General features: G+C 40.3%; 1 protein-coding gene across 8 annotated transcripts in view; it reads right to left on the bottom strand.

Moving 5' to 3' along the window:
• Window positions 1–3,450: 3,450 nt before the first annotated feature.
• Window positions 3,451–22,325, bottom strand: part of LOC144581587 (uncharacterized) — an 81,542-nt gene continuing 62,667 nt past the window's right edge. For 4 of the 8 annotated variants that reach the window (XR_013532607.1, XM_078365896.1, XM_078365898.1 and 1 more), the window contains 3 exons: window positions 11,264–11,382; window positions 7,242–7,325; window positions 3,451–4,419 (listed from right to left, as the gene is read on the bottom strand). Coding sequence is in view for 5 of the 8 variants with exons in the window: in XM_078365896.1 (XP_078222022.1) it covers window positions 4,286–4,419; window positions 7,242–7,325; window positions 11,264–11,382 (337 nt within the window). In the remaining 3 variants the exon portion in view is untranslated. The remainder of the gene's footprint in view (window positions 4,420–7,241; window positions 7,326–11,263; window positions 11,383–22,325) is intronic. The other 4 variants (XR_013532608.1, XR_013532609.1, XM_078365901.1 and 1 more) reach the window with 1 other exon arrangement.

The raw sequence follows: 22,325 nt of genomic DNA, 5'->3' as shown, positions 1-22,325 counted from the left end.
GAAAGGAGAAGCATGATTGAATAATTTCTGCTTAAATTTAAATAACTCCTCCATGCCAGTCTTACTTAAGAATCCAGATTTTTAAAATCAAACCCCCTCCTGCAGATGGGAAAACTAAAACCAGAGAAATCACACAGCTGGCATGTGGCAGAGCTGGAAATCCAGGTCCCCGTCTGTCAGCCTAGTGCTCTCTCAACTGGCCCTCACTGACCCCACTATGACAGCAATATATCCCAGGCACTCACAGACTGATCACCCCAGAGGTTCTTCTTGGCTTTTGCCAGCACTAGAGTCTGAAAGTAAATGAATAGAATTGCTTTTCCAATGGCCTTTTTATAGGTTGTTTATCACATAAAATACTAAATTTATACCTAGTTTGACACTAACATTCCTTTTATTGCAGAACTGTCTCAAATCCCAAACCAATATGAAACTCACTTTCTTCCTCTGACTTCTCTTCCACAAAAACTTGCCCAGTGTCCCTCAGAACCAGGTTTGCGGTTCACTGTCAACTTCTTTGGTGTTTAATAGTTTCATGTAATTACATGTGATACACATATTAACTGCATGTAATAGTAATTACATGTATTGAATGCTTACTGTATGCCAGGCACTATTCTAAAAGTGTTACGTGTTGTGACCAGTGTTCAAAACAACCCCATGAGAAAGTGACACTATGCCCATTTGAAACGTGTGAACTGGGACACAGTGAAGTTCCAATAACTCACCTAATCAGCAAGCAGAGGAGCTGGGATTGGACGCAAGCAGCCCAGAAACCAGATTAATAGCTACCGGTGGTTATGTTGTTGTTGTTGTTAAATAAGATAGGTCTTTATTTCCATGTTGTACTCTAGCACAGAAGTACGTGGTCCAGGGCTGTGAGGGAGACTCCGCCTTCCTCAACAGGTGCGTCTTATCTCTAATCCAAGGCTGTGACTCTGCTAGCAGCTACTTCCCAGTCAGTGGGAAGGAAGACAGAGGCACACTGAAGCAGACCACTTACCTCTCTTTTTCCTTAGCAACTCTTCACCTTGAAAATTTTCAACTCTACAGAAAAAAATGGAAAAACAAAAAATGGAACCAAGAACTTTTCACCTAGATTAATTGTGGACATTTTGCTACATTTATACTACCTCTTCCAGCCCATTAGACACATTATAAATGAAAATAGTACACTTGGGGCGGGCGTGAGTGGCTCACTCCGGTAATCCCAGCACTTTGGGAGGCTGAGGTGGGCGGATCACCTGAGGTCAGGAGTTCAAGACCAGCCTGGCCAACATGGTGAAACCTCATCTCTACTAAAAATCCAAAAATTAGCTGGGTAGGGTGGTGCACATTTGTAATCCCAACTACTCGGGAGGCTGAGGCAGGAGAATTGCTTGACCCTGGGAGGCGGAGGTTGCAGTGAGCTGAGATTGCACCACTGCACTCCAGCCTGGGTGACAGAGTGAGACTCTGTCTCCAAAAAAAAAAAAAGAGTTCACTTGATGAGGTAAGATATTAGGGATAACTTTCTTTTTTATTCCCTTTATTGTTAGAATGTTTGCCCCACAAACAAACACACAGCAAACAAGAAAAAATACTTTTTAAAAGATAAACACATGAAAGTCACAGCACAGATGTAGCCAGCCTAGCTTCTGCATACGACATAAAGCCAGAGTACGCAGAGGCAACCAGGACAGAAGCGGAACGAACCTCAGAGGCTGGATGCCAGCCACAGCTCCACCACGTGCTGAGCTTTGTGATAACTGGGCCAATTACTTAGCCTCCCTGAGCTTCATTTTCTTCTAGGTAAATGTATGGGAATTATTAAAGATCTGTATTTCCAATGATTCTAATTTAGTAGGCCCAGGGAATCTGCCGAAAATCTCCTTTTTTAACAAGTTCAATGTAGGTGGTTCACAGAACACATTCTGAGAAACATGGAGTAGGAAGGAAGTGTGCTAAGGAATTTCCAAAATGGGGAAAGAGATCCCAAGCTCTTCACAATGTCTCTTCAGCTCTTCCTTCCCCTGCTACACCCCCTTCCCTTTCCCTGATCTTCTCCCACCTTGGAGGTGCCACAGTTTTACCTCTCTAACTCCAGTTTGGTCTTCTCCAGGTGAAGTCTTCCTATATCATCTTCTCTGCCCTGTATCCCACCCCCAATCCATCCGAGTTTTCCCACCAGTCACTAACATAAAGTCTGTGCTTCTGACAGCCCTGTCTGCAGCTACAACACTGCCCACTTGTCTTACTTTCTGCCTCCTGTTCAGAGCCCATCTCAGGTCCTCTTCTTCCAAGAAACCCTCCCTCATATTCCCACCACCCTGAGTTCCCCCATCTTTAAACAGTTTAGCATTTAACTCTACCTTGCATTATTTTCCTGGCCCCCTTGTTTTATTCTGGGCAGCTCTAAATATGCTCTGAGCCCTGTGAGGAGCAGTGATTTCTCTTTCCTCATATTCTCTGTGACACTCAGCACAGTACTAGACACACAGTAGACACCAACTCGACCTAAACTGACTGGCTGATTACTGAACTGACTTATTGAGGATGGCTAGATGAGATCACAGAGAGCAGCTTTGAAAAGGTGAGAACAAGTGTGGAGCTTGTAGGTTGATGAACCTAAGTGGTTAGGGGCCCTTGAGTAGCTGACCAATCTTTAAGGCTGTTTTAAATAATGAGCTGTTAAGTAGCAAGATAAAAGTAGAGTTCAAGATAAAATCTAAAATGAATGAAAAGCAATGGACAAACAGCTGTTGTCACATGCTCTGTTGTGTCTTTGATGATTTTCAATTAAAAATAGCCCTAATACATAAAATTCCCTGGCGGGTTCCCTTTTTGTCCCTTTAATGTGTTACTAAGGAGTTATTGGTATCATTTCATGGCTCCAGCACAAATGCCTCTAGGATTTATTGCTAGGTTCACATCTCTGCTCTTTTATAGATTTCTTCCAAGAGGAGCTGGAATACAGGGCCGCCATTTATACGTCCCTTGTGGTAGTTTGGCTACAGCAAGCTGCATCAGCAAATGGCAGTAAAGCTCACCAAGGCAACAACGATTACTCACCAGTGGAGTCTGATTTAGAGCAGAATGTTTGTAGAAAGATTCTGATGTAACCCTTATACTTCCCTCTCCCAACAACAGAGAAATGGAAAAGTCAATTACTGTTCCCAGGGTTCATATGTTGCTGAGTTTTGCCATAGCAGGAGGGGCAGGATGGTAAACACACACACACACACACACACACACACACACACACACTGCTCTGTAGACAAAGCCATTTGCAAATAACTAAAAAACAGTAAGAGTGCTTCGAAAGAGGTGGTATGTTTAATTAAGGCAAATTAGAATAGAAATAAGCACTATTAGAAAGGTCTTATATATTTAAGGACTTAAAAAAGCTTAAATCACAAACTCTTAGTTTGTTATGTCAACAGGCTGTCAATAAAAATCAGTAGCCTGGAATCAGTAGAGTCACTGGCACTTTCATCAGTCCTGGGTCTTCAACCAGTGGCCATCCTCAAGTCTCATTAGCTTGGTCTGTATCCAGAGTGAGGAGACGGTCTATCAGTTACTGTTACTTTGTAACAAACCATACAAAAGAGAGCTTTAAATCCACCTGTTCTTTAAGCCTGGGAAAGAGAGGATAAATGTCCTCAGGTATCAGCTCCAACCGAAAGTGTCCAGAAGGCAACAGGATGATTGTGTGTGGGTTGGGCTGTGTGGCTGTTTTGTTTTAAATTAACCATTGATTGCTGACTTCATTCTACAGACCTGACTTACCCATTCTGAGTGTTTCCTAATCTCACTCTCCATAGAGGACCGAAAAATGAGTGTTGTGAAATTAGCACAAGTTTAGTGACATTATAATTAGGTAACTTTCCCCCTTGAAAATCCAACTCCTGAATCACTAAACAGATGTTGTGTTCTGTTCAATGTTTATCTGACTATAAAAGCAGAGAACGGAAACAATACACTTCTAATTAAGTAATAGGGCATGACTCCACTGACACACCAGTCACCTTTCTCCATTTTGATGCCCTCAGGTATTACAATTTAATACCTTCAGGTATTACTGCCCTTTCTTCTTTTTACAAAAATCAACAGACCACTTGAGCAAACATTTTATTCCCACCTCAGCCAACTTGTACTGATGTAAATGACTGCCAGTTTAAATTGTGTAATCGACCCCCTCCACCTACCAGGTGCTCAGCAAAAGTCTTAGTTCATTAGATTGTTTAATGACCAACAGCAGTGCTTCCCAAACTTTACTGCATTTTCAGATCACCCAAGGATCTGGTTAAAATGTAGCTCCTGATTCAGGAAATCTGCCATGGACTCTGAGATTCTTCAGCTCTAACAAGCCCCTAGGTGAGGCTGATGCTGCTGACATGAGATCCACACATTGAGCACAGATCACCTTGATAAACTTATCTAAAATATCCAACAGAAAATAGAAACACAGTTACATAATTGCATGTGATTTGCTTCCTGAAAGATAACAATGATTATTTTTAAAGAGAAATGGACTTTAGACATGAATTTTAAAATGCAGTCGTAATTGCTGTAAATGTTATCTCCATGGATAGACATCTTTTTAGATCTCAGGGCGGTCCTTTGAGGCCAATAAGTATTGACTTCAGGAAGTGATCCAAAACAGAACACACAGATTCATTTAAAGCAAAGCTGAAAGCCAATACTTATCCACAGCTACGCTGTTGATGACTGCTTGCCTCTTCTTTTGCAGTAAATGTACATAAACAAATCGAAATATGCTCTCCTTATTATTTAAAACCTCTTCCTGAGAATAGGATTCAAGTTCATGTTCTCACCTATAGCATCTGCTGTGCAGTTTGTTTACCTGTGACATACTTAAATAAGATTTCCATAATTACTAAAATTTACTCCCTTCAAATTTATTAGTCTAATATAGATTCAACTATGGAGATAAATGTCAAAGATTCACAATAGTCTAGTTCACATTTCATGATTTTATGATCTTGTACTTAATAGCCACTTTCTTCTGAGGAGCTCATAACACCTCATATTCATTCTCCCAATAAACTTTTCTGAGTTTGCTAAGACAATGGGTCGCATTATAAATCTGGATTTGCAAGGCTAATATCTAAAAGCACTATAATTTTTCTAGAATTCATGTAAGTAGATACTAAATAAAACATCTGTGTTGGATATGATTCTCTTATTGAGTCTAATTACCCTTTCCAAAAGAACAGTTAACACCATTAGACTCATAGGTACTAGCATAATTTCCTACACATGCAAGGAACATTGTAATAAAGCAGCTGAATATATTCATTCCACAGATACCTATTTAACATCTGTAATAAAAATAACAATAATAACTATTGTTTATAATAAATCAGGGACTATTCTAAACACTTTACAAAGAAGTATTTTTATATGTAAATATAATTTTATATGATAGATGTTATTATTACCCAAATTTCACAGATAAAGTGAAATACTGAGAGGCTAAATAATTGACCCAAATTTGTAAAACTAGTAAGTAGTATAGCCAGAATCCAACCAAACTCAGGCAGCCTAGCTTTTGTGCCCAAGCTCTACTATATGGCAGACACCATCTTAGGCAACGATGATCGAAATTAAAAGTGCTAATGGGAACAGCAATGTGTTGCATTCATAGCAACTCCACTGATGCCCAGCTCACTTCTACCTAAATAGTCATAATGTCCTTTTCAACTGAGCTCAAATTGGCCTGAGAGCTTTTCTCAACACAGAGTTCCAAGGCAGCCATTATCAATTAGAGATGGTACATGAATCAAAATTTATTTGCCATATCTGATTGAGTGCACAAAGCACAATCATTTCCAGTCTTTAAATACTTGTATTTCAAATGGTTATTCATAAGTCGGTATAGGTTGCACCAGGGAATTTTCACACCAAAATCCTTTACAAATGCCCTGTATAGGCTTTAACATTTCTTTAGCCTAAGAATTTGGGAAGAATGCTTACCCACCTAAAATCATATAGTATTTTTTAAATCAACTATCTGCAACGAAAAACAAAAGTTAGAATCCCATGTCCTAAAAATGGGAACAATAGACTGGGGTCTAACAGAGAGGAGAGAGGAAGTGGGGAAAGGGCTGAAAAACTATTGGGTACTGTGCTTACATCTGGGTGATGAGTTCAATCTACCCAAACCTCAGCATCACACAATATACCTTTGTAACAAACCCGCACATGTACTCCAAGCTCTAAAATAGAAGTTGAAAGAGAAAAAAAAAATAGAATCCTATGTCTTACAATACAAATACATTCAGATTTTTACATTTTTGTTTAAAAAACATATTGGAAAAAATATGAGATTACGCTTTTACACTCTTGGGGGAACAAACCTTTCTCAAGCATGACAAAAGTCCATAAACAACATAAAAAGACGGATTTAACTACATAAAACTGCAAAACTTCTATACAACAAGGATACTGTAAGCAAAGTTAAAAAACAAATGACATTATTTCATTTCTGGATAGCAGAGATAATTGTAGCTACCTAAATCTGAATCTCTCCACACATCCTCCAAAGTTTCATAAAGGTCAAAAAGAAGAAAAGATACAATCTTTTGTGGAATACACAAATTCCACACCTTTATCTAAACCAGTAACACTAAAAATTTTTAATTATTTGTAATTTTTAAAATTCCATGTGCAGACACACTATATCTAGATCCTCCGCTACAAGGCTTAGCAGAGATTGAGTAGGGAAAAGAGGATCTCCAGAAAATCTGGGAGGAAGAGAGAAGAGGGAGTTAAGCCAAAATAGCTCCCAGAAGGAGAAAGCTCATCTTCAAAGTCAAAATACTGAAAGGGAGTTTTTGTGGATAAGAACACAGACAACAAGGAAGAAATTGAAAAGTGTCATGAGATTCAGGGAGGCAGTTCTAGAAAGGCTGGGGAAGAAAAAGACAAAAGTCAAGTCAGTCTTTGGAGACTGCATAGAGAATGCAAAAAGAAACAAAAGGGAAAGATTTAGGAAGCTTCAAGACAAAAGAATACAAAAATAATCACAGGACACACAAAATTATTAGGGCCAAATAATTCTTTGTTGTGGGGAGGTCTGTCTATCTTGCGTATTTGTAGGATATTTGGCAATATCCCTGGCCTCTACACACTAGCCATCATTAGCACCCACCCCTAATTATGACAACCAAAAGTGTCTCCAGACCTTGTCAGATTCCCCTGAGGGGCATAGTCACATCCCATTGAGAACCACTGACCTCGAGCAATAATTCGTGAATTTCTGGTTGGTTTGTTTGATGTTTGAAGTCTCTTCTTTGGATGTTTTGCCTTTTTGTAGTAAACTTTTAAGGGAAAACAAAAAGAAAAATAAGGAAGGAAAAGAGATTACACTCTTCATTAATTTATTTCAATTCTTATTGAATTTGTTGAATGTATTGAAAGGTAACAGACATTGTATAAAAGATGAATAGGTACCACATCACACCTACTCTAAAATTGACCACATAATTGGAAGTAAAGCACTGCTCAACAAATGCAAAACAACTGAAATCATAACAAACAGCCTCTCAGACCATAGTGCAATCAAGTTAGAACTCAGAATTCAGAAACCGACCCAGAACCGCACAGCTTCATGGAAACTGAACAACTGGCTCTTGAATGTTGACTGGGTAAACAACGAAATGAAGGCAGAAATAAAGAAGTTCTTCGAAACCAATGAGAACGAAGACACAACGTGCCAGAACCTCTGGGACACATTTAAAGCAGTCTCTAGAGGAAAGTATATAGCAATAAGTGCCCATATGAGGAGAATGGAGAGATCCAAAATTGACACCCTATCGTCAAAATTGAAAGAGCTAGAGGAGCAAGATCAAAAAAACTCAAAACCCAGCAGAAGACAAGAAATAACTAAGATCAGAGCTGAGCTGAAGGAGATTGAGACACGAAAATCCCTTCAAAAAATCAATAAATCCAAGAGCTGGTTTTTTGAAAAGATCAACAAAATAGACAGACCACTAGCCAGATTGATTAAAAAGAAAAGAGAGAACAACCAAATAGATGCAATAAAAAATGATAAAGGGGAAATCACCACAGATTCCACAGAAATTCAAACCATCATCAGAGAATATTACAAACAACTCTATGCGCATAAACTAGTAAACCTGGAAGAAATGGATAAATTCCTGGACTCCTGTGTCCTCCCAAGCCTAAAGCAGGAGGAAGCTGAAACTATGAATAGACCAATAACAAGGTCTGAAGTTGAGGCAGCAATTAACAGCCTACCACACAAAAAAAGCCCAGGTCCAGATGGGTTCACAGCCGAATTCTACCAGACACACAAGGAGGAGCTGGTACCATTCCTTCTAAAACTATTTCAAACAATCCAAAAAGAGGGAATCCTTCCCAAATCATTTTATGAGACCAACATCATCCTGATACCAAAACCCGGCAGAGACCCAATAAGAAAAGAAAACTTCAGGCCAATATCCATGATGAACATAGATGCAAAAATCTTCAATAAAATATTGGCAAGCCGATTGCAACAGCAAATCAAAAAACTTATTCACCATGATCAAGTAGGATTCATCCCAGGGATGCAAGGCTGGTTCAACATACGCAAGTCTATAAACGTAATTCACCACATAAACAGAACCAAAAACAAAAACCACATGATTATCTCAATTGACGCAGAGAAGGCATTTGACAAAATTCAACAGCCCTTTATGCTAAAAACCCTCAATAAACTCGGTATCGATGGAACGTATCTCAAAGTAATAAAAGCTATTTATGACAAACCAACAGCCAATATCATACTGAATGGGCAAAAACTGGAAGCATTCCCTTTGAAATCTGGCACTAGACAAGGATGCCCTCTCTCACCACTCCTATTCAATATAGTACTGGAAGTTCTAGCCAGAGCAATCAGGCAAGAAAAAGAAATAAAGGGTATTCAAATAGGAAAGGTGGAAGCCAAATTGTCTCTATTTGCAGACGACATGATAGTATACCTAGAAGACCCCATCGCCTCAGCCCAAAAACTCCTGAAACTGATAAGCAACTTCAGCAAAGTCTCAGGATATAAAATCAATGTGCAAAAATCACAAGCATTCGTCTACACCAATAACAGACTTAAAGAAAGCCAAATCAAGAGCGAACTGCCATTCGCAATTGCTACAAAAAGAATAAAATACCTTGGAATACAACTCACAAGGAACGTAAGAGACCTCTTCAAGGAGAACTACAAACCACTACTCAACGAAATCAGAGAGGACATAAACAGATGGAGAAACATTCCATGTTCATGGTTAGGAAGAATTAATATCGTGAAAATGGCTATACTGCCCAAAGTAATTTACAGAATCAACGCTATCCCCATCAAGCTACCATTGACTTTCTTCACAGAACTGGAAAAAACCACCATGAACTTCATATGGAACCAAAAGAGAGCCCGCATAGCCAAGTCAATTCTAAGCAAAAAGAACACAGCGGGGGGCATCACACTACCGGATTTCAAACTATACTACAAGGCTACAGTAATCAAAACAGCATGGTACTGGTACCAAAACAGAGATATAGACCAATGGAACAAAACAGAGGCACTGGAGGCAACACAACATACATACAACTATACAATTTTTGATAAACCTGACAAAAACAAGCAATGGGGAAAGGATTCCATGTTTAACAAATGGTGTTGGGAAAACTGGCTAGCCATGTGCAGAAAGCAGAAACTGGACCCCTTCCTGACACCTTACACTAAAATTAACTCCAGATGGATTAAAGACTTAAACATAAGACCTGGCACCATAAAAACCCTAGAAGGAAATCTAGGCAAAAACCATCCAGGACATAGGAGTAGGCAAGGACTTCATGAACAAAACACCAAAAGCATTGGCAACAAAAGCCCAAATAGACAAATGGGACCTAATGAAACTCCACAGCTTCTGCATGGCAAAAGAAACAGTCATTAGAGTGGATCGGCAACCAACAGAATGGGAAAAAATTTTCGCAGTCTACCCATCTGACAAAGGGCTGATATCCAGAATTTACAAAGAACTCAAACAGATTTATAGGAAAAAAACAAACAAGCCCATTCAAAAGTGGGCAAAGGATATGAACAGATACTTTACGAAAGAAGACATATATGAGGCCAACAATCATATGAAAAAATGCTCATCGTCACTGGTCATCAGAGAGATGCAAATCAAAACCACATTGAGATACCATCTCACACCAGTTAGAATGGCGATCATTAAAAAATCTGGAGACAACAGATGCTGGAGAGGATGTGGAGAAAAAGGAACACTTTTACACTGTTGGTGGGAGTGTAAATTAGTTCAACCATTGTGGAAGACGGTGTGGCGATTCCTCAAGGCCTTAGAAATAGAAATTCCATTTGACCCAGCAATCCCATTACTGGGTATATATCCAAAAGACTATAAATCGTTCTACTATAAGGACACATGTACACGAATGTTCATTGCAGCACTGTTTACAATAGCAAAGACCTGGAATCAACCCAAATGCCCATTGATAATAGACTGGATTGGAAAAATGTGGCACATATACACCATGGAATATTATGCAGCAATCAGAAATGATGAGTTTGTGTCGTTTGTAGGGACATGGATGAATCTGGAAAACATCATCCTCAGCAAACTGACACAAGAACAGAAAATGAAACACCGCATATCCTCACTCATAGGTGGGTGATGAAAAATAAGAACACATGGACACAGAAAGGGGAGTACTAAACACTGGGGTCTATTGGGGGGAAAAGGGGAGGGCCAGTGGGAGGGGGATGTGGGGAGGGATAGCCTGGGGAGAAATGCCAAAGGTGGGTGAAGGGGAGAAGAAAAGCAAAGCACACTGCCATGTGTGTACCTACGCAACTGTCTTGCATGCTCTGCTCATGTACCCCAAAACCTAAAATCCAATAAAAAATTAAAAAAAAAAAAAGATGAATAGGTAAGGCAATCACAACCCAAAATTTTATACTTTTCATATTACTTATTTAATTTAATGTTATCATGGATTGATTAATGTCTGTTTCTGAGAATTGCTGCCACAATTATTTTTAACCTAGACTCTTAACACAGAAGCAAAACACTATATATGTCATTTTGCTACAAATGTTCAGAAAACACAGTGTATAACTATTTTTGGTGCTATCATTGCAATTCTCTTTATCCGTAGAGTATTGTTAGATATTGCTATGATAATGCTGTGTAACAGATAACCATAAAGTCTCAGTGGCATACCACAATAGGCATTTATTTACCTTGCACATTGCTGTGTGGGCCAGGACCCAGCTGATCTAGCCTGGGCTCAGCTTGGATGGCTTTGTTCCTTGGGTCCCTCACCTTCTTCCTCCTATGGGCAGTTGAGAGGAGACATGTTCTTTCATGGCAATGGCAGAGGCACAAGAGAAGCAGAATTACAAAAGAATTAGACTCACAACTGTTACACTGTTGCTTCTGCTCTATTCTCTTCAGTCCACACAATATCACAGGGCAGAGAAAATATCCTCCACCCACAGAGTGAAGGGAACAGTAAATTCACATAGCAAAGGACATAGACATGGCAAGGGTTGAAGAATCAAGGCCAATGCTGCCATTTACCACAGCAAGAAAAAAAACCTTAATTTTGTTTTATTATTTCAAAGTTAAGATTTCCAGGCCAGGTACAGTGGCTCATTCCTGTAATCCCAGCACTGTGGAAGGCCAAGGCAGTCAGATCGCTTGAACCCAGGAATTTAAGACCAGCCTGGGCAACATGGTGGAAACCCATCTGTAAAAAAACACAAAAATTACTCAGGTGTCGTGGTGCATGCCTGTAGTCCCAGCTACTTGGGAAACTAAGGCAGGAGGATTGCTTGAGCCCAGGAGATTGAGACTGTAGTGAGCTGTGAGTGTGCCACTACACTCCAGACTGGGTGACAGAGCAAGACCCTGTCTCAAAAACAGAAAAAGATTTCTGAACACAGATTCTTAATTAATCCAATAGCAGAGTAACCATTTTCAACTATGAAAAAAAAAAAGATTGATTAGGTCATCAACTTCAGAGGGATGATGATTTCAGTATGGTTTTATTAGAACAGCAGCAATACCAGATTTATTTTTATTACAGCAATTCATTTCTAAAGACCAACATTTCAATGATAAATGTCAGTAAGTGACTTTTACTATCGTATATACTATACCTTTGACAGCAATTTTAAGTAAGAAACTTTTTAGATGTCATTATTTATATCCTTTACTAGTTCTTAAAAAGAATTTTTCTGAAACATAACACTTCTTATAATCAAATATGAATCTCAGATTTAGATTTCCACATTCCGTAAAGTCATTGGATTGTGCTTTCTCATTCATGACCATTTAAATATTCCATTTCTTAGGTTACATTTTAGTGTGTTTTTATGTTTTACTCAGGACACAATGTACCAGCAAATATCACAAACCCAAATCAATGGCTTATACCAATATTAAATACGCCATTAACATGCTTGTTCCCAGGAAAGTTCAATGAGAAGGCATCAACAAACCTGCAGAGAAAGACTTACTTCATTTAAAATTATTGACAGAAGAGGCACCAGAAATAACTTAAAACATTTAGGATGATAGAGAGGAGAAAAAGAAATGTGAAAATATCTAGCTCTCAGACAGAGAGCTAGATAGATGGACAAAACTATCCCAATCTCCATATACACAGACCTACCAACAAAACAAAGTTTACGACATTTTCCACAGCAATCACGCTGTTCCTTTTACCTCTGGGACTTAGATGTTTAAAACATAATGTGATTAACACCTTAGAGCCCTGGTCGCTAATGTCCATGTCACCATGAACCACAGAAGGATCCCACAGAGCAGCATTTCCAGAAAACAGCATAGAAAGATCAGCAACTAAGATAGAGGGACCAAAAAGAAGATAGCATATGTCAGGTTACAGAATTTTTTCATCTCTTTTTCATTCATTCATTTACTGAACAGAGAACGTTTACTAGCCATGCCTTTGAAAGGCAACACATGTCCCACTGGCTGGGATTGATCTTGAAAATGAAGAGGGAGAGAAGGCTGGGGCTAGCCCAACGATGTTGAGTAAGTGAGAACTTCTTAGTATTCAGAAATAAGAGGTGGGGTTGTCTGCTGAGGTGGCCTGTGAGCTTTAGTCTGTAGAAAGGTTTGGCAGTACATCTTCAGCCAATGGGGCTTTAAATGGAGTTTCAGATTAGAGGAGGATATGCTGGTGGCAGGAGGTTATGAAAACTGACAGCAGAGAGGTGCCTGAAGAACTTGAAGAGCAGACCAAAATCCCAGGTATAAACTCAGTCACTTACATTCATCTGAGTTTATTTTTGAGGTTGTCTTATGATAATTCATATTCACAAAGATGAACCAGAGCCACTCAGAAGGTATTGAATTGTGTTCAATTTACTCTTTTCAAAAATGCAAGATAAATGAAATTCTTTTTAAAAAGATTTTAATGAAAAATTTATATATATTTTTTTTTTTCTGAGACAAAGAGAGACATTCTCTCTCTCACTCAAGCTGGAGTGCAGTGGCACGATCTCAGCTCACTGCAACCTCTGCCTACCAGGTTCAAGTGATTCTCCTGCCTCAGCCTCCCAAGTAGCTGGGACTAAGGCATGTGCCACCACACCCAGCTAATTTTTGTGTTTTTAGTAGAGACAGGGTTTCACCATGTTGGCCAGGATGGTCTCAAACTCCTGACCTCAGGTGATCCACCCACCTCAGCCTCCCAAAGTGCTGGGATTACAGGCATGAGTCACCATGCCTGGCCAATTGTTATATATTTTTAAGAGCTATATTGAAGCATAATGAACAATATAATACATACACATAAAGTATACGTTATTGGAGGTTTTCTATATGTATATACCTTTGAAACCATCCCCAAAATTATAATGACCATACTTTTTACCTCCAAGGACTATTCATACCCCTTTGTAATGCCTTTCTCCTGCATATCTCCGCCCCACAAACAATCTCTGGGAAACTACTGATCTGCTTTCTGTCACTGTAGATTAGTTTTCATTTTCTACAATTTTGCATGAATGGAATCATACACCATCTACACTTTTTGTTTGGCTTCTTTCAATCAACGTGATTGTTTTGAAATCTATCCATGTTGCTGTATATATCAATAGTTCATTCTTTTCACATTGCTGAATAGAATTCCATTATGTGACTATACTATAATTTGTTTACTCTTTTACCTGTTGATGGATATATTATAATTGTTTCCAGCTTGGGGCTATTAAAGATAAAGTTCTTAAAAACATTCATGTATAAGTCTTGATATGGAGATATGTTCTCATTTCTCTTGGATTCATTCCTTAGAGAGGAATGACTGGTTCAGACAGTAGGTAGATGTTTAACATTTTCAGAAATTATTTTTAGAAGTTGTTTGCCAACATGACTGTACCATTTTCCATTTCTTCCAGCAGTATATGAGAGTTCCAGTTGCTCCACATCTATACCAACACATGGTGGAGAGTCGGTCATTTTCATTTTAGATATTTTAACAAGTCTGTAGTGGTATCTCAATGTAGTTTTAATTTGTATTTTCCTAACAACAAACGATGTTAAGCATATTTGTATGTGCTTATTTCCCATTTATATCTTTTTTGGTAAAACATTTATCAAATATGTTCCCCATTTTTAAATTGGGTTGTTTGTTTTCTTATTATTAGGCTTTGAAAGTTCTTTATATTATTCTTATATATATGCCCTTTATCAGATATGTGATCTGCAAATATTTCCTTCCCATCTGTGGCTTGTCTTTTTATTCTCTCTCTAAAAGAATTTTTGAAGAGGAGCCGTTCTTAGTTTCAGTGAAGTCCAGTTTAATTTGGGCTTTTATAGATCATGTTTTTGGTGTTGCAACAAGAATTTAGTAGGCTTTTGTTCTTATTGTTGCTTTAATCTCCAGAAGTTCAATTTGGGTCTTTGAAAAATATCTTTCATATCTCTGCTTAACAGGCTCAATCTTTCCTTTAGCTTCTTGAACAGATAGCATATAGTTATTGCTGTTTTAATGTCTTTGTCTAGTAATTCTAATATTTGTGTCATTTGGGGTCAGTTTCACTGACAGATTTTTTTTCTTTTTACCTAATTGCAGGCTGTATTTTAAATTTATCTTGCTCTGGGACATGGTTAAGTTTTGGAAATTTCAAGTCTTGCTTTCAGGCTTTGTCAGGCAGGACCAGAGCAGCATTTAGGATACAACTAATTTTTCTGTGCTACTCAGAGAAAATACTTCTTAATACTTCACTGGAGAGCCTGTGAATTATGACATTTTCCACCACTGCTGGTGGGAGCAGGCACTATTCTCTGTACCATGTGAGCCTGAGAGGTTGCTCCCTCTAATCATTCTGAGTGGTTCTTCCCAGTGCCCAATTGGGTTTTACATGTGCATGAGCTGATCAGTACTTAGCTGAATGCTTGAGGGGACAGTGGAGTTCCCTGTACATCTCTCTTTCTCTGGCACTCTGTCCTTGAACTCTAACCACTCTACCTACCTTACCTAGACTTCCAGTTCAACCCCTAGACTCAGGGAGACTGTCAAGCTCTGTCCTGGTTTCTTCTCCCTGTCCCACAGCCTAGACACTGTCTCAAGACAGTAAGTTGGGGCAACTGTAGGGTTTGCCTTGCTTGAAGGCATCTCTCAAAGGTCACCATTGTGCCTAATCTTATGTCCAATATCCTAAGAACCATTGTTTCATACACTTTGTCTTTTTTTTTACTTATTTCAGGCAAGAGAGTAAATCTAATCATTGTTACTCCATCATGACCAGAAGCAAAGGTCCAACATTTATCAAATATTTTAAGGTCAGCAAAATAATTTGTTTTTTAGTATAAAAGTATTTTAAAAATCTACACTGCACTAAAGTCTACTTATTTTTCAATTTTGGCAGATAAAACCAGTTTTTCATATAAGCTGTCATTCGTCAGGAGACTGTCCATCTGTAAATACTAGGAAGTAATGGACTCTGAACTAAGAGTTTTATAGCTCTAGATATACATTTTCAAGGAGCAACAAGAAGAGATCGTAAACAATTAACTTTTTTGAGGAGTCAACATTTTAGATGTCACCAAACTGTTGAACTTTGAATGTCTTCCCTAAAGTAGCATCTAACAAAAGTGGCATCTTCCTTCCCTAAAAGGAAGCCTCTGTATGTGGGCACACACCCTTTTTAGGAAGCATTTCTTGGCTTAATTCCTGATTCAGTGCATATTTATTGAGCTCCTCCTGTCACAGTACATATTTATTGAGCTCCTCCTGTCACCCGCTTGGGTTTTGGTTGCACCCACTGGGTTCATTCAACCCACTCAGCCCAAAAGTGCTCTCAGTTTGCACTACTAGCCCAGATCCCACACTTGCCAAAGGCAAGTCAGCTGCGGAGCAGTGAGAGATGTGTGAGCAAGTGAGTGCGGGGTCTGGCCACTGTGTACAGCCAGGTGCACCAACTATAGTGGGGTGGGCAGCTCCAGGTGCCAACACAGGTGCTGGCTCCATGTAAGGCTACAGCTGGACCAAGATATACTGCAAGCAGCTTCTGCTGTGGGCACCAGTGTCGGGACAAGGGGAACTCAATGGTGCTGGAAAGCTCAGAGAACACTAGGATCTGCAGAGTCCCAAAAAGTGTGTCACAGCATGTCATGGCCCTGGCTTGGGGAGCTCCAAGGTCTAGGCTCCCAGAAAGGTCATAGCTCTTCTCTCCTCATCACCTGCAATGTGGTGAGTGGGGAGCATGTTTCAGCCCTGTTTGTGTTACAGTATTGCCATTCAGTGGGTCCCAAGTCCTTGTCCCTCATTTAGGAAGAATTAGGTATGCTGAAAACTGGAGGGTGAGCAAGGCAGAGGGAGCTTTACTGAGTGACAGAACAGCTCACAGGAGACCTGAAGTGAGTGGCTCCTTTCTGCAGACAAGTTGTCCAGATGAGTGTCCAGCTCTCAACAGAGAGGAGACCGCAGTGGGCAGCTCCTTTCTGCAGGCAGGTCATCCCAATGAGTATGCAAGTCTGACTGAGTCTGGGATTTGTATGGGCTCAGAAGGGAGGAAGTGCACATTGATTGGTCCATGGGTGGCATTGGGCAGGCCTGGAAAATGCACCATAAGTTCTCACTCCGGGTCACAGGCCCCACCTGGAGCTGGCAGCCTGGCCCCCAGTCTGCAGGCCCTCTCTGGCTTGAAGATGAAGCTTCACCAGGGACCCACCCCTTCCTGCCTAGAAACCTGTCTGCCTCCTGCCACCATCAACATGTTCTCCATGGCTCCCAGGCTGTTTGCCCCAAGGGCCACCTACAGGCCTGCGCCCAACTGCCATCACCAGCCCCTGGCCCTCCTCCCTGAGCTCATGGGTGCCCAAAGTTTCAGAGAGGAGCAAGGCAGGGTGAGGGCTGGTTGCAACAATGCCTGGGCTTGGCTTCAACATTGCTCTGAAATTGGAGCGGGCACCAGGAGCAGGGAGAGAACAGGGAGCAGGAGCAGGCACTTCTGAGTTTGTGGAAATGGAGGGCTTCCCAGGATCCCTAGAGGGCAGGAACCCCTGGATATGGAGCCACGGCTCAGGATCACAGGGCTCTCACCCCATCAACTCAGCAGGGGACAGGGCTCCTGCCTGTTCCTGGGACCTGCCAGCTCCATGGAGCATGCAGCCCCAGCCACACCGCCCCCTACTGCCTTTGGCATTCCCACAGCAGCTGCTCCAGATGGGCCACTGCCACCATCACAACTACCTGTCAGTGACTATTCAAGGCCCTGGAGATACAGCACAAAATAAGGCAAGGATCTCGATATTCATGGAACTTTATTTTACCCACCATAAGAAAACATTCAATAGCTCTGTTAATAAACACAGATCAGAGTAAAGGAGTAAAGAACCTCAGTAGATAATATCTTAAATGGAGCTATCACAGACAGCCTCTATAAGAAGGTTACATTGAATTTAAGTGAAATGAAAAAGCTGTGCAAAATTCAGAGAAGAGTATTTGGTGAAAAGAAATAGAAAGGACAAATACCCTGTGGCAGAAATGAGTTGGGTTTATTTTAATATCCTTTTTTAATAAAAACATAAGTTATTTTCAAATGAGTACAAGTCAAGGTTTATTTTAATATTCTGATAGAAATATTAAAATAAACAAGATTAAGTAGTGTAGCTCCTGTTGATCTTAGATTTTCTAAAATCAACAGAACAACACTACTTAATCTTGTTTACCTACATGCACTCATTCATATTTTCATTCATATCATAAACTACATATCAAGCACCCTGCTGTGTGTGGAAATGCAAAGATGTGCTGCCTCAAAAAAACCTCACATCCTCCACTTACTAGAAGAGGGTCTAAGACATGCCTCATAAGCAATGACTGTAACAGCAGGGATAATGGGTTTTCCAGTTTAAGAGTCCAAAGGAAATATTAATTCTGAGAGGTCAGTCCCTCTTGCGCATGTCTGAATGGCCCCGGGACGCTTTTTGAGGGAAAGGTAAGAGAATGTGCTTAGGAATGAAAGAGATGAGGGGCAGCATGATTTGTGTAAAGATGAGAAGTAGCAGTTGAAAGAGAAGAGCAATTTTGCACAGAGCAAAGAGCATGCCCTTCTGCCCTGCCCCTCTGGGTTCATGCCCAAGTTCTTAGGAAGTAGAGACACATAAAAAGGTAAAAAAGGTATTTACTGCTGACATCTCTTTAAGAAACCAGAGCACCAGGCTGTGATTCATAGAGAAGTAGTTTACACTGGGTCCTCCTTCACTGAAGTGGCTGCTGCCACTCTAACAGGGAATAGAAATGGGGAGAGAGATGAAGCAGCCAGAGCCACCATGAACAGAGCCCCAGACTCACACCCCCCAAGGCCAAGAGTCAGAGCAGCCCGGTGTGCTACCACCCTGGAGAGGAGGAAAGGCTGTTGTCACCAGGAGAGCTGTGCTTATAAGCACATGGGGACATCCCTGGGAACTCCCTGAATGAGTCCCTGAATATGTCCTAATGCAAATATGTGACTCTGGAACTGTGTATCCTGTGGTTATGATCTTACACCAGCTGCTCACTAGCTGTATTATCTCAGGAAATTATTAAACTTCACCGAACCCCCCCCCCTTTTTTTTTTTTTTGAGATGGAGTTTCGCTCTTGTTACCCAGGCTGGAGTGCAATGGCGAGATCTCGGCTCACCGCAACCTCCATCTCCCGGATTCAGGCAATTCTCCTGCCTCAGCCTCCTGAGCAGCTGGGATTACAGGCACGCGCCACCATGCCCAGCTAAAATTTTTTGTATTTTTAGTAGAGACGGGGTTTCACCTTGTTGACCAGGATGGTCTCGATCTGTTGACCTCATGATCCACCCTCCTCGGCCTCCCAAAGTGCTGGGATTACAGGCTTGAGCCACCGCGCCCGGCCGAACCTTTTAAAAAAATATTTTAAGTAAGGGTAACAATAACACTGTGAGGTGTTAGGATTTATTCGAGGTTTAAATAGCATGTGGTAAATGCTTAAACAATAATAGCTAATTTTGAATGCAATTATAATTATTAACATTATTATTATGGAGAAATTGTAGGAGATCTGGAATTCCAAAAGTTGGTGAATAGCAGTAAAAGAAATACAGAAACTGTTATGAAGATCCAGTTCTACCCTGAAGCTGTTGTGCCCTGGGAAACATGGGGTAACATTAAAACTAAGTATGTGGTTTTGGACAATTTATTTAAGCTCTTCAGCCTCAGTTTCTTCATCTGCACAACAGAGTCTTAGTGATATTTACCCTTGTCTTTCACAGGATTGTTACAAAGTTCTTACCAACAATGGGCATGATGGAGCCTTGTAAAGAGCTGTTCAATATCACCAATGCCCAGGTGTCATTACTGTCACCAGCTCTGCTGTATGCAGCTCTGGGGTCTCAGAAATCTCATTTTGGGGCTATTTTCAGGTCTATAAGATGCAGCTGCTCAGAGTCAATTGCTATATGACTAGAACATTCTACAAATCACCTGTAAGACTGCCCCATGCAGAAGCCCTGGGACTAATCATCCCCTAGCTCAAAAGATAAATATCTTTCTCCCACTGTTCTGCTGTATTTACTTGCTGTTGCCTGACTACCCGCCTCCAGCATCAGTAATAGCCTCTGAGCCCTTGAGTATATTCATTTTCTATCTGCTCCCTCCCTCCTAGCAATAGCAGTAATACACCCCTAAAGATGCAGGTCCTGGAAATTACAGCCTGGAAAAGCATTCAAAACCTTGGAGGTATGATTTTTTTTCCCTCAAATTCTCACACACTGAATAATGTAGCTATAACCCTCAGAGCACAGCAAAGCACAATTTAAACCGGTGGGCTCCCTTGCCTTGTATGTACAATGGTACATACATATGAGAGGTGACCATTGTTCATGTTTATTCTGGTCCAGAGATAAGAAATAAAATTTAGAATTTAGAAGAGAAGAGAAATTTGAAGAATGAAAAATGCAAAAAGGGAGAATGTGAAACCTTAGAAATTGGAATATGGGAGAAGGGACGATAAGTCAAAGAAATGTATGTGTATACAGTTGGAAGGAAACGCTAAAAGTAATAGTGCAATTATCTGGGGGTAGAAAAAATACAAGACGGACAAAACAGGATGACAACATTCATGACCAGAGGTGCTGAGAACAGTAGAATTTGGAATGGAATGTAGATGGACAGGGAGTGCAGATTCATAAGAAGTTCTTTTCAATCATTCATGATATTGAAAGAAACATCAGACAGCCATTCCCCAAGAAAGGGTGGGCTTAACTTTCAATAGGAGGGATTTAGGATAGACACTAGAAAATAGCCTGGGCGTAAGCCTTATGGGAACAATGTGGACACACTCTCTCTGAAGATATTAAGAAATAAGAATAACTACTATCATTTAGTAGTGGCTTAAGGGCAAACCTGGATACCTGGGATATCTGAGCTTTCACGAATACATCCATCCATATGCAACTACGATTCTGTGTTGAATTTTCTCCAATCCAATTCCCTCTTCACTACAGTATAATATACAGAGATTTTCTTAGAAGTCTTTGTTATGTACTGGGCTTACTTGTCCTGAATCAGCGTCTTAAATCTAGTGCAGCTCTCTCATCAGTATCGCGAGAACTCCTTAATAATGTTTTACTTAGCTTTTCAGGGGCACAATTCTGTCATTTCTCTGGTCAGCACTCTCTGGCACATAGATATTACTTGATAAACTGTCCCTGGATCATTTTCCATTCTGAGAAGTGACGAAAACCACTACAATATAATAAAATAAGGGTCATGGAAGCCTCCGCAATGTCAAAGAAAAACAGATTGTTTTCTGTCTCCTCCACAGAAAGCTGCTTGATAAAGAGTCTTTGATTTTCACCCATGTAATGGTTTTTATGTCTCACTTTGACTGGGCTAAGGGATGCCCAGATGACTGGTGAGACATTAGTTCTGGATGTGTCCATGAGGGTGTTTCCAAAAGAAATTAATGTTTGAATCCATGGGCTGAATAAAGAAGATACACCCTCACCAATGCAGGTAGGCATCATCCAATCTGTTGAGGGCCCCAACTGAACAAAAAGGAGGAAGAAGGGTGAATTCACCCCCTCTGTTTGAGCTGAGCATCCATCTTCTCCTGACTTTGGTCATTGAAGCTCCTGTTTCTGGGGCCTTTGGACCTCAGGACTTAAACTAGCAGCTCCCTCCCCATCTGCTTTCCCTGCTACATCCCTGCCCCCAATTCTCAGGCCCTTGGACTCTCACTGGGAGTTATACCATCTGCTCACTTAGTTCTCTGGCCTTTGGGTCTGTTCTAAGTTACACCACCAGCTCTCCTGTTTCTCCAGCTTGCAGATACCAGTTCACGGAACTTCCCAGCCTCCAAATTGCATGATCCAATTCCTATAATAAATCTCTCTTTTTCTTCCCACATCTGTCTCTATACATAGATATAAATTTATAAAATAAACTTGTTCTCTGCCAATATTTAGAAGGGAGAACTGACATATTAGGTAATTGATTGTCTGACTCAGAGTCAGTTTTATTCCACTCTTTTTTTTAAATTTCTGTATACATATATATATGTATGTATGTATGTATATATACACAAATGTATATATACACTTTCTCCTTTCCTAATTGAATACCCTTTATTTCTTTTTCTTGCCTGATTGCTCTGGCTAGAACTTCCAGTACTATATTGAATAGGAGTGGTGAGAGAGGGCATCCTTGTCTAGTGCCAGATTTCAAGGGGAATGCTTCCAGTTTTTGCCCATTCCGTATGATATTGGCTGTGAGTTTGTCGTAAATAACTTTTATTATTTTGTGATATGTTCCGT

The sequence above is a fragment of the Callithrix jacchus genome, chromosome 2 (assembly GCF_049354715.1).
Source record: "Callithrix jacchus isolate 240 chromosome 2, calJac240_pri, whole genome shotgun sequence".
Lineage (NCBI taxonomy): Eukaryota > Metazoa > Chordata > Mammalia > Primates > Cebidae > Callithrix > Callithrix jacchus.
This window is presented reverse-complemented; position numbering and strand designations above follow the sequence as displayed.